Source organism: Epinephelus lanceolatus, chromosome 16 (genome assembly GCF_041903045.1).
Source record: "Epinephelus lanceolatus isolate andai-2023 chromosome 16, ASM4190304v1, whole genome shotgun sequence".
In the NCBI taxonomy this organism is placed as follows: domain Eukaryota; kingdom Metazoa; phylum Chordata; class Actinopteri; order Perciformes; family Serranidae; genus Epinephelus; species Epinephelus lanceolatus.
The window spans coordinates 27,321,771-27,335,436 of NC_135749.1; the positions used below are offsets into that span (position 1 = coordinate 27,321,771).

The 13,666-nt window shown below is 39.7% G+C and overlaps 1 protein-coding gene across 1 annotated transcript; it reads left to right on the forward strand.

Annotated features, from left to right (window-relative positions):
- Positions 1-6: 6 nt before the first annotated feature.
- stpg1 (sperm-tail PG-rich repeat containing 1) lies at positions 7-9,965 on the forward strand. Its single transcript, XM_033638087.2, has 8 exons — positions 7-189; positions 267-391; positions 474-575; positions 2,414-2,593; positions 2,692-2,800; positions 2,891-3,059; positions 3,295-3,485; positions 5,539-9,965. The coding sequence occupies exons 1-8, from the start codon at positions 168-170 to the stop codon at positions 5,607-5,609; spliced, it is 969 nt and encodes a 322-aa protein (XP_033493978.1). The 5' UTR covers positions 7-167; the 3' UTR covers positions 5,610-9,965.
- The last annotated feature ends 3,701 nt before the right edge of the window (positions 9,966-13,666 follow it).

Here is a 13,666-nt window from a genome sequence, read left to right on the forward strand (position 1 = left end):
TGGTATAAAGCGCCTGGTGGACGCGCGTGTCACCGAGAGATGGCGATATAACACCACGGCAGGACGCCGCTTTGACCTGCACTCTATTTTTACGTCGCCATGGCAACACGAATATGGCTTCAGATTTACTGACTTTCACCGTGTTAACCAGCTGAACCACGGGCAACATGTACCGAGGATTTAATGAAAGTGAGTCTAAGTGAACACTTTAATTTTTTCATTTTTAGCAATTAAATATAATAATTATTGTTTTAATTTTGAAACAGGTAAGATTCCGGCTTACACCGTTTCATCTTCAATACCAACAAAATACCAAACAGTAGTCATACCAAATGAAGAAAAGAAAGGGTTTTTATCTCAAGCCAGGAGATTCCCTTCACAAGTTTGTCTGGTAGGCACAATCCAAACATCATTGTAAAGTATCAGCTAAAAACAATGCATTATAAACATGATAATGATGTGTTATGTTTCAGAATGAAAATCCTGGACCAGGCAGCTATGGTCGCATCTCCAGTGCTGAAGTCCAAAGTCCTTCCTTCTCAAAGAAAGGCACGACAGGCTTTGTTCCATCCAAGGTCAGGTCCCCCAAGTTTTTATTGGACGGTATTATTTGTAACCCACACAAGACAATCTATAAATATGTGAAATAAGGCCCAAAGGCCGAAATGTCATCAAAATAAATTAAATGCAAATGGATTCAGAGTATGCGCCACTTGTTGTCTTCAGTCTATGAATGTGTACCAAGATCTTCAAATATTTTACTATCCACAAACATGTCTTTTTATATATGTGTTGTGTAAAGTCATATCTACAAAAATACAGATTGATTTGCAAATGCACATAACTTACTCTGTAAACGTGTACCTTAATTTCACATAAAAAATGTACAGGTTTTACAAATTTAAACAGTTTCACCACAGCAAATACACATGAAGTCATATTTATGCATTTGTTGATCCATATTTACACATGAAATGGGTTTTGCACATTTGTGGATTGCTTCCTGTCAGTTTGTGGCATTTGTGACTTCCCTCCTGTTTATTTGTGTAATTTTAATAATAATAATGATAATAATAATGCATTTTATTTATAGGCGCCTTTAGGACACTCAAGGACACCTTAAAAGACACAGTAACGCAATTCGCAAGACTCAACGCTCACTCTCCTACTACAATAACAGCGGGCAGGCCCTCACTGTACTTCCACGCACTGTCATTGGCCAAAAGTCAGTGGCCTGGGCTGAATTAATTTAGACCAACTGGACAGTAAATCAAGGGGGCTTGTCACGACACCTGTCACTCACAATGTGACAACAATGATTGGAAGCTGATTCTAGGAGTATGGGCTGTAAAAAAATCAGCCCATTTAGATAAATCCTGCGTTTTTGTGACTATTTTAGTGCTGTTGCTGCTATAGCTTCCACCAGAAACAATCAGTTCTAAGGTTCAATAACTAATATTTTATTTATTTTATCATTATTAAAAGATAGGCAGGGCTTAGCCCTGCTAGCCCATTTATACCAGCCGTCTCTGGAGCTGGGTGTCATCAGCATAAGTGGAAGTGAATACCAAATTTTCAGAAGATATGGCCAAGAGGTAGAAGGTAAATAATAAATAAAAGGGGACCTAGGACAGAGCCCTAAGGAACACCACTAGTAACTGGACAAGAGTTGGATCTGAAATTTCTGATTTGAACAAAATGAGTGCAGCCAGAGAGATATGACTTAAACCAGTTTAGAGCAGTGCTAGTGATACCAATGGTGGCAAATCTTTCTAGGAGGATGTTAATGTTTTTTTTGTTTTTTGTTTTTTAAATTTTGTCCAATTCCTACTACAGCAGATATGTAGAAAAATGTCTGTGTAAGGTGCATTATATAAATCAGTTTCACATAAAAAAAAAAGTGTTTTTCTGACGCTGCATGCCGCAGGGGGGGATTCTAACACGCATTGCCCTATCTAGAGCCAGTGTTTGGTTTGTCTGTTTTGGGCTGCTGTAGAAACATGGTGGTGCAACATGGCAGACTCTGTATACAAGAACTCGCTCCCTATGTAGATATAGACAGCTCAATCTACGGTAATGAAAACACAATGACTCTTCTTTCAGGTGATTATAGTTTAAAGAAAACATACTTATTATATTATATTCAATTTCTGCCAACATATCCCCCTAAATCCTTCACAATGGACCTTTAACATAAATTTCTGTAAATCTTATTTACCATCATGGAAGTCTAAACTGTGTGCCATGGTTGCTAAATCCCTCAAATTTCCTCACAAAATACAAATAACATGATAACAGTGATAGCTATGGCCCTGAATTTAAGTTTAGAGTCTGCTGTTTCTGCCTGTAAATATACCAAATATTTCATCAACATGAGCATGAGCATTTTTCGTCATATCATCGTTTTCAACAGGCTACCAGGGCTTCCCTTAACCCACTGAGAGGCACCCCTGGACCAAATGCATACAACCTGCAGAGCTCCTTAATAAACGACAGTGACTTCAACACTGGAGTCTCCAGGGTGTTCAGGTTGCCTGTGGGTGTGCAGTTGGATGAGCCGAAGCACAAAACACCAGCCCCGAATCAGTATGATGTATGTATGTATGTGAAGTATGCAAGTTGCTTTTCAAGACTGTGTTGTGCGTCCTTTAGTTAATGTGCAGCTTTTTTTTGTTTCCTCTGTGTGGACAGGTCAGCTGTGGCAGTAAAAAGAGCTTCTCCTCAGTGGCTGGTACAGCAGCTTTCCTGTCAGAAACTGGACGTGACTCTATTTACCCAAACAAAAATGGGCCATCACCGTGTAACTACCTCTTTTTCTCATTTCTAACACATTTTTTGTCATCTTTTATTCTTAATTTTACTTATCTAAGTTTTTATATATTTGTTGAAGGCCACTATGAGGTGAATGACCACTTAATCCAGCACAGCTCCAAGGCAGTCTTGTCCCCCTTCAAATCAAAAACCCGGAGAAGGCCTTTTTCAGTGGACAATCGTGCGCCCTGCCCAGGAGCCTATAATCCCCATCAGACCCCTGCACCGGTGAGGAGGACCATCCTGCCGTGAGTAAACACACATTAAGCCTGATTTATGGTCCTGCGGCGTACCTACGATGTACCTACGTCATTGCTGCGAGGCCTGCGGCCTCGTGCCTATGACCAAATCACAGCCGTGACGATATACGAGTATAACATCACTCCCTCTCGTGTGATATTGCTTAAATATGTATCTCTTTGGGGGTGTGTCCCTTGGTTATTTCTTTTCAATAGTCTAAAAATGTGAATTCTGTGTTTCAAGGAGAGGCTATTATTTGGCAATAGCAGCACCCCCCCTGATTGTTCCTAAGGACCCTCCCTTACCAGGCCCTGCGCACTATAACATCACAGATGTTAACAGCTCGACTAAGCATCCCATGCCCACTGCTGCATTTGCATCCAAAACGGAGAGGATACTCGAAAACTCACAGGCTGGTACAAGGCCAGGTCCAGGTAATGCCTGATAAACACAAATCCACTGCATAAAACATAACCCTTTTTTTTTTTTTTTTTTTTTTTTTTTTTAGAAACGTGCATTTTAAAGGACATAGTTACATGCTAATTTGTACTTCTTTAAATAAATACACAGGGATTAGATTAGGGTTGCATTAAATTTGCATCCCTACTCTGGGAGCAGTTGAAATTGGCTGTGGGAAATGTAGGAAACTGCTGACATAAGTGTATGTAAATGAGGCAGGGTAAGGAAAAGTAGGTGCACATGAAAATTTAATGACAACATTTTATCATAAAGTAACTCGTGGAATCTGCCTGGGACTTTTAACCCTATCAGTCCCACTTTTTAAATCTCTACACATCAACAGTCTTGAGCTATTATGCTTATTGTTAACCTGTTTATATTTATGACATTTACTTTGAACCTGATTACGTTTCTGGCACTGGCACTTAGTTTTTGCACCTGATTGATGCACTCTATATATTTGCAATCTTTGACTTTAAACAGCATCTGTTGCACAATCATTTCTTTCGTTTCATCTTATCATGTCTTATCTCATGCTTAATTGTAAGTAATATTGGCATTTTGTTGCATGGCTATCCAAGATACATGTACATTAGGGATACTCCTAATGACTAATTTCACTGACATTTAAACAGCAGTTTCACCTAAGAATAGTCGACCGGTCTAAAAGCAAGAAAACTCTCAGAACTGAGCGTGATTTAATCAATAAGTTTAAACATTTTCTGAAAATAGTGTGGATGTTTTAAGTGCCATTTGAAATCAATCACAGTTTTTTAAAAAACCAAACCATATTTTAACAGCTGCTGAAATTAGTGGCACAGTGCATTATAACCATTGCACATTATCTTACAAAACATGGCAACTCAGTAAATAAAATTTAACAAATAATATTTATCGAAAACAATATTCTTTAGGAAAATCAATTAGGATCAATAGGATTTTTTGCCCTTTGACACCAATAAAGTCAGAGAGGTGGTGAGGGTTGACTAGAGTAAAAGCTGCATAGAGTTACTTTATACAAGGTTTTGTAGTTGTAGTCTCCCCTGTGTTGTTTATTGCTTTATGATGATGTGCCATGCCTTCATCTGCTGTCCTGAGGTTTGTTGTCTAACCGACTGTAATGAGCTTTTACATTTGACACCTTCAGAACTGGATTTCTCTTGGGTAACCTGAATTCTACATATGTATCCTTCATAAATCTATCTGCATCACGTTTCTCAGCTTTTAAATAGCTGTGCTTATCCTAAAAATATATATATATATATATATATATATATATATATATGCAATACATCCATATTTGAACCCAATAATTGACCTTGAGAGGTAGAGAAACACAAGTAGCGTAGAGTTTTTTGGCCTGGAGCCGAATGTGTAAATTCTCCAGCAGCATCAAGCTGTGACACATTTACACAGGGAATACCCCTCCTGGACTTTTGGGATTTTAGTGAGAGACCACAGCTCTGGCTGAATTAACATTAATCTCTCTCTCTTATCAACTGAGACAAGAGAGAGAGGTATCTCCTCTGCAGCTGGTCGCTGCTCTGTTATATAAACTTCAACTTGATTCAAAGTTTCAGAAAAAGTTAGAAATCATGCAAGTGTTTTTTTTTGGGTGGGAATACCTCACGTTGTCCATTTGTCTGACAGTACTTTGGTTGGCTACAGAAGAACAAGGTGTCTGAGGGTTTTTAGAACCTGAACCTAATGCTGTCTTTTTACTTTATACTTCTACTTACTTGTTGGCAAAATGTAGATTAACCTAACCTTAACCTACCTCTGCACAGGACTACATTTATACTACTTAACTTTATAGGCTATTTACCTGCAGTGCTCATAAGAAAAAGGTCTGAAAATCAGTCTTTGGTTAAAAATGATCCTTATATGTGCTAAAAAGCATTAAGTTTAAATGTATGATACCTGTAGACACCCAGGAGAAAGACATGTAGTCTTAATCTGAGTATTTTAGTTGTTTATGTGACTGTACATATGAAAGCATTAAGTAAATCTTTCTCTCCTTCTTTCCAGGTTTCTACAATCCACGGAATTTGTTAAAGCAGTCCTTCTTTTACAGTGACTCCAGAGTCTGGCTTCCTTGATGAAGCTTTCAAGAAACACAGCAGATATGTACATTTCTCCACACACATGGACTGTGATTATCTGTGTCAGAATGCTTTGCACATGGGTTATGTGTGGGTCTTTGATTTCTTTAGATCATATTGTTGAGAGAAAAAAAAAGGATTAAAGCGAAATGTTTGCAACCATTTAATCTATAATTCTATCTAGAATTTTATTTAACTAGGCCAACCAGATGTAAGAGATATTTTAGAAGATGAATCATATACTCTGTTTATCCATAGTGGTGATGTAAGGGAATGCCAAAACACTTGAAAAGCCACGTGTTTCATCCTCACCCTGATTTCCCAATGCTCTAATCTGGAGATGATATAGAAGTAAGTGTTGCTGCAGTCTTCGACAGCTGCTGGTCCAGTCAGTGCTGCGCCACAGTAACAGCTGAGAGCTTGAGATGACACCACTGTGCCAACTGCTAGAGGGCAGACAGAGGGGTGGAGTGTGACTGTATGTGAGCAATGTGACTCACTGGGCATGAGGCAGGGATGGTGTATAACCCGAATGACAAATGGACACATCAGTCATCAGCCGTTATCAGATGTCAGATTGTCAGAACAGTGGATACAACACTTTTCTGACTCCTCTTTTCTGTTGTTTTAAAGTTTCACATTTTGAGAAAAATGTTTTTATTTTGCATTCAAGCGTAAATTTAGATGACAGGATTAATATCACTCTCATACTAAAAGCAGCTATAATCAGTGTTTTCATAATGGAACTGTATCAAATGACTCAGTGAAAAGTCTAAGAAAAGTGGCTGAACCTATAGACATTTATGTGTCTTTCGCTTCACTGGACTTTACAGAGCTTTATAGTTTCAGCTCATTGTTTAGCTTTCCAGCCCACAACTTTACCGTTTAGCTTCGCTCGCACTGCTTTCCTACCGTCATTTTTGGCTGCAGCAGTCAGAACAAGCTCCATAAACCCACTGACACTACCTGCACAGCACCACAGTTAGAGACTAGCTGGTGAACACAGTGGAACACTTAGCAGCTAAAGAGAATTTCCCTCAGGAGTTGTTGGAGACCAAAACAGAGCTATAAAAGACCAAGTATTGAACTTACATTCATTAGGCGGTTACATCACTGTAAAAGGTGATGATAAGCTAATGTTGTGATATGATGCACAGCCCCAGATGGCCAAAAAGTTATTTTAGTTTCAAATGTGAGGCAGAGCTAGCTGTCGGTTAGCTTAGCTAAGCTAAGTTTAGCCTAAAGACTGGAAACGGGGGGAAACACTGAGCTTTGCTCTATGCAACTGAAACAAAATTAGCATACCAGTGCCTCTACAAGCTCACTCATTAACAAGTTATATCAAGTTTAATCTGAAACATATAAATAAATTACTAAATAACTGAATAAGGGAATTTATACTTCTGCATTGAACTGACGCTGCAACCTTCGGCATAGCCTGACGTGCACCTCCCCAGAATTGTAACTATGCATTGTGGCGACACAGACCTCCTGTCTGTTCATGTATACTGAAACCATTTCCCTCAGTGTAAATAAAGCTTTTATTTACTTTTATGTCACAGTTAAGATACAATAAAATGTGATGACAGTAAAGCCTCCACAAAATAGCATTTTATCCTGGCTCCATATAAGCAGAGGAAATATCCGCTGCTAGGCTAATTTATACAATGTAAAATGCCATATGCTGGCGCTAATAACATTAGTATTTTGTATTTGTCTGGAAAACGTGTTTGGTATGACAGTTGTTTTGTCGGTGAATGTTGTGAGTTGTAATGGAGACAAACTGTGTGCCGTTACCTTTGTTAAATGTTGCTGTTGTCCCTGGTTTTATATGAGAAGAGGGAAAGATCACTAGTTGCTAGACTAATTTATACAATGTAAAATGCCATAGGCTTGTGCTAATAACATTAGCATGTTGTATTTTTGGGGAAAATGTGTCCAGATTAACATAAGTGTTTGTCTGTGAATGCTGCGAGTTATAGTGAAGCCAATTTGTGTACTTGTGTTTGAAATTGGCTCTATTAAGCCATGTTTATTGTGTGTTTTGAATCAACTAAACTTTACAGCACTTAACAGAAACCTTCGCCACTGACTAGTGTTTTGGAGGTGTAACTGCAGAGGGACACAGACACACCACTGAACACATATAAATGCTCACAACGGCGTAGGCTACGCGCGTAGGGTCTGCACACAACTATAAATCCCACTTAAGAAAAGGACTACTTTTGACATGGCACAGTAACTTCCTGCTGGTTGCCTGGCAACTGCAAAACGTTTTAGTTTTTGTATAGACCGAATCACTGTGAGGCACCAACAGTCACTTGGATTGCAGAGATATGTGACATTAGCAAGCTTGTTTATTGCTCTTGTCATTTTTAGCTGTAATCTTTAAGATATACAGTTAAACACAGCTGTCCGATGTATCTGACATTTCTGCTGTGCTCATTTTATGTACGGTGCTGCTTTGCTATCATCTTTGATGAACCAAATCTACTGCTGTGGACATAGCTTGCAGCAAAATATATTTTTGCCACCTAAAAAAATAAATATCAGTTTAAATGTGTGCTATATTAGGTATATTTTCTCTGCTTATATTAGGTACACACTGATGGACGCAGTGAAAGACCAACTAGCGACTTCAGTTTTCCATTGGAAAACTCTGACTGCAAGGTAAAGCTGTAAAAGTAATCTGAATACAGCGAACACTTAAACTGACATTGCTTTTTCTAGGTGGCTACAAACTAACCAACTGAGGCAGTGTATGCTTATTGTTTCATTTTATGTATGTGATGGGGGTTTTCTACCTGGAACTTACTGAAAACAAACATTGTGATTCAGTTTACACCTTTTTTGTGTCAAGAACCCCTAAACTGATACGTATTAGACACCCCTTTGGTAAGATTTCACTTCAGATACCATCATATGAAAGGATTATAGTTGTCAATATGATTAAAACCAGAATTCTATAGTTGAGGAGAAAACTGGAGGAAATGAAATAAGAAAAGTCACTCTAATGACTCATACTCACATTGGGCTCACACCTATAATAGTGTGCCATTTTTCTGTGCACCCCTGGGGGTCCTTGAACCCCTGGTTGAGTACCACTGGCTTGAACAAAGAAGATATAACATGTTAACTACCAAGTTTTACAGGTGCTGGTAGGTGAATTTTGTTGCGTGTCGACAGAGCCAGGCTAGCTGTTTCCCCCCATTTCCAGTCTTTATGCTAAGCTAATCTAACTACCTGCTAGCTGTGGCTTCATATTCACCACACAGACACAGAAGTGGTGTCAATCCTCTAATCTAACCCTCCGCTAAAAAGCAAATAAGCATATTTTTTAAATCACTGTCACTCAGGAAAGCTTTTTCAGACTTTGGCGTGGCATTTTGTGTTCATCAGACACAGCTGTCAGCATGGACATTTGTGTCATGGAGAGATATCTGCTCTCTGGAAATTGCAGAAAAAAACAACACGGTGCCAAAGAGCTGTTATTTATACCCCAAGCTTTTTTTCCATCTGCAAACACAGAGGATGCTATCCAGGCTACACCGCAGTGTCATCTGCTCGCGAGGAAATCAGTTGGAGATTTTTCCCCAGCTCTGCACTCGATAACCACACCAACTGCAGTCGGCTCCACTCCCACACTGTAGCAGCTGTAGTTATATTCAGACTCTGACTTCAGCAGTGTGCTCTCCAAATATGTGTACTTGCCCTGTAAAAGCAAACCATTGTGCACTTGAGGGCTTTACAATGCAAGGAGCATTTTATAACTCCCTTTGCAGACAGTAATGTGCTCTCCCCCTGGTCAAACGCACAGGGAGGAACCAGACGGATGTTTTAAGTGTAACTGCAGGCTTTTTGGGTTAGTGGTTGCCTTTGTGGTAGTGTGTAGGAGGGGCAATCAGCTACATGCCTCTGTGGGTTTATGGGAGGCTCCCCATGTCTCAGTCAGGTGCAGGCGAGTATGAACATGCACTCCCTCGGAGGAAGTCTCATTGAGAAAGCTCTTTGTTGTAGGAAAAGTTCAAGGACACGTGCAGATTATATCACTTCCTTATTAAAATTTACTGATTGGAACTCTTATTCATGCATTAAGTGCTTTAAACAGGTATATTACATTAAATTGGTCTCTCAATACCAATAATAGCATGAGGGATCCAGCAAAACTCATTTGTCTTGCTAAGGTGACACTGCCTGCATCAGAGTGAAGAGCTAATCATGTCAGTTTATGTCTGCTGCTTGGCAGGACTTCAGTGGATTGCAGGCACAATTCGTTGTGCTGTAATTTCACGAATCTTGCATAAAATGTTTAAAGACGTGGTGTATTTATGGAATCCTTGACATTCAAAATAATATGGGAAAAGCATGGTAAAACATTTGAGGATGTTCATATATATATATATATATATATATATATATATATACAGTACAGGCCAAAAGTTTGGACACACCTTCTCATTCAATGCGTTTTCTTTATTTTCATGACTATTTACATTGTAGATTCTCACTGAAGGCATCAAAACTATGAATGAACACATGTGGAGTTATGTACTTAACAAAAAAAGGTGAAATAACTGAAAACATGTTTTATATTCTAGTTTCTTCAAAATAGCCACCCTTTGCTCTGATTACTGCTTTGTACACTCTTGGCATTCTCTCCATGAGCTTCAAGAGGTAGTCACCTGAAATGGTTTTCCAACAGTCTTGAAGGAGTTCCCAGAGGTGTTTAGCACTTGTTGGCCCCTTTGCCTTCACTCTGCGGTCCAGCTCACCCCAAACCATCTGGATTGGGTTCAGGTCCGGTGACTGTGGAGGCCAGGTCATCTGCCGCAGCACTCCATCACTCTCCTTCTTGGTCAAATAGCCCTTACACAGCCTGGAGGTGTGTTTGGGGTCATTGTCCTGTTGAAAAATAAATGATCGTCCAACTAAACGCAAACCGGATGGGATGGCATGTCGCTGCAGGATGCTGTGGTAGCCATGCTGGTTCAGTGTGCCTTCAATTTTGAATAAATCCCCAACAGTGTCACCAGCAAAACACCCCCACACCATCACACCTCCTCCTCCATGCTTCACAGTGGGAACCAGGCATGTGGAATCCATCCGTTCACCTTTTCTGCGTCTCACAAAGACACGGCGGTTGGAACCAAAGATCTCAAATTTGGACTCATCAGACCAAAGCACAGATTTCCACTGGTCTAATGTCCATTCCTTGTGTTTCTTGGCCCAAACAAATCTCTTCTGCTTGTTGCCTCTCCTTAGCAGTGGTTTCCTAGCAGCTATTTGACCATGAAGGCCTGATTGGTGCAGTCTCCTCTTAACAGTTGTTCTAGAGATGGGTCTGCTGCTAGAACTCTGTGTGGCATTCATCTGGTCTCTGATCTGAGCTGCTGTTAACTTGCGATTTCTGAGGCTGGTGACTCGGATGAACTTATCCTCAGAAGCAGAGGTGACTCTTGGTCTTCCTTTCCTGGGTCGGTCCTCATGTGTGCCAGTTTCGTTGTAGCGCTTGATGGTTTTTGCGACTCCACTTGGGGACACATTTAAAGTTTTTGCAATTTTCCGGACTGACTGACCTTCATTTCTTAAAGTAATGATGGCCACTGGTTTTTCTTTAGTTAGCTGATTGGTTCTTGCCATAATATGAATTTTAACAGTTGTCCAATAGGGCTGTCGGCTGTGTATTAACCTGACTTCTGCACAACACAACTGATGGTCCCAACCCCATTGATAAAGCAAGAAATTCCACTAATTAACCCTGATAAGGCACACCTGTGAAGTGGAAACCATTTCAGGTGACTACCTCTTGAAGCTCATGGAGAGAATGCCAAGAGTGTGCAAAGCAGTAATCAGAGCAAAGGGTGGCTATTTTGAAGAAACTAGAATATAAAACATGTTTTCAATTATTTCACCTTTTTTTGTTAAGTACATAACTCCACATGTGTTCATTCATAGTTTTGATGCCTTCAGTGAGAATCTACAATGTAAATAGTCATGAAAATAAAGAAAACGCATTGAATGAGAAGGTGTGTCCAAACTTTTGGCCTGTACTGTATATATATATATAGATAAATAGATAGATAGATACATAGATTTTTTTCCTTACCCAAGCTAGTGTTGATTGGGGTAATGGTGTGGATCAGTCAGTCGGTCCACCACCAGTCTGAAATAACGGATATGTTGCCATGAAGATTTGCACAGATATTTTCGGTCCTCAGAGGAGTTATCTTTATGACTTTGGTGACCCACAGACTTTGACTCAAGTGCCGTCTTTAATACCTTAATTTTTGTTCTAACACCATCACACATCCTCCGGACATTCAGTCATTTCCACACTTTCCATTTATTGTCCATGTAAGCAGCTTTGTAGTGCATTCTGGCAATCCTGCGTTGTGTTTGGAGTGACGGGCATCTGCTTCTCATTTGCATAAAGTTGAATCTAGGCTACTTTATTCAAATCAGAGGTGTCCAGCGAGACGTGCCGCTTCTGGAAACTCCTGAAAAACTATCAAACTATCTGGTGTCAAAAGAAAATGAAGACAGATTCAGCAACTGCATGACTTATTACTCGCTTCAAATGTTTTCAAAAACACATTTTTGTGAATTACTTTCCCCATTGGACGGGTTTGAATCTCTGAGCAGACAACCCTTGTACCTGGTTATGCCCACCAAGCGTCCAATGCTGGGAAACTGCAGGATCCCTCACGTCCAGTGATCCCCCTGTGGACATGTACCATAAGCTGTACTATATGTTTAGAGCTAATTAGTAAATGCTCGCTAAACTATGATGGTGACCATGGTAAAAATTCAACCTGCTAAACATCTGCATGTTAGCATTGTTATTGTGAGCATGCTGCTGTTAGCCTTACCGAGCCACCAGCTGACTGTAGACTCCTAAGGCCTTAACACACCAGGGGGCGTGATTAATTAACGACACAGTAATAAAATAAAACTTACCTGGCAACGATGCAAATTTGCAACAGTTGCAACAGGACCGTAATTGGCAGAAAAATTAACCTTGTTCCAAAAAAAAAGTTGCTTTTTCACCAAATAATATTCTCCCTTTTTGTTACATACAGCAAGCAAGCAAAATCTGGCAGATGGAGCACATACAAATTGTCCACATATACTATGAGCGATGTTGCAGCACAAGGAGGGGATGAGTTTTTTTTTTTTTTTGGTGTTGTATGCTTCCCTCAAATATCGTCTAAGTCATTTATTTATAACCATAGTTTTCTTAAGTTTTAATCATTTGTTAAGCTACAGTGATTATGGTAAATGTGTCTTTATTCATCCATGTTGACTGCTGACTGGAGGGAAAACACCAGGATGTCAGTGTTGATTGTTACCAATGAAAATTGGCTGGAGCTGGAACAAGTGGGCGAGTGTTTTTTCAAACAAGAAACACATTGTTTAGCTATTTCACTGACGCACAGAGCAGGTTAGGACACCTTCAGTGGGAAAAATGACACATATTGTTTAATGTCTGAGCATTAGAAACATTAGAAATAAATGTGAAAGTGCTATGTTGACGAGCAAATTAATCGCACCCAAAAAACAAAAAACAAAAACACCCCTGTGTTAGGACTTCACGTCTCACTATTTTCTTACGTGTATTCTGTGTGGCCGTCAACAGATTCAAATTGCTGCAATGTGTGTTAGATGAGACCTGAGGGTAACTTAAAGATCCAGCTGTAGTCTGGTTATCATTTCACTGCAATGTGTGTCTGAACTAGTGCAACAAAGAGTCCCTTCATGATCAAGATGCGCCCTGATAAATTAGGTCATTTATTTGTTTTGAGATAATATCCTAGAAAACAACATCCCACCCCCTCTCCCCTCTGTAACACATGACTTGTGGTAGTTTTCTAGAAAAACAACACAAGTTCACAGTGTGATCAGTGTCATGATAGGGGGCAGAAATGGAGACGCAGCAGCAAATACTGTAGTTTGTTTTTCGTAGTTCTCATGCAGATGAACAAGATATGCAAGGTTTATTGAGCGCTCTCTGCCTTTCCTATACTGCTGTATTGCATTTCCTGCCTTTGCATTTC

Coding starts and splice junctions, on each gene's coding strand:
- stpg1 (XM_033638087.2), top strand. CDS start 168: ATGTACCGAGGATTTAATGAAA. Junction 190..266: donor GTACCGAGGATTTAATGAAA/GTGAGTCTAAGT, acceptor ATTTTGAAACAG/GTAAGATTCCGGCTTACACC. Junction 576..2,413: donor CAGGCTTTGTTCCATCCAAG/GTCAGGTCCCCC, acceptor CGTTTTCAACAG/GCTACCAGGGCTTCCCTTAA.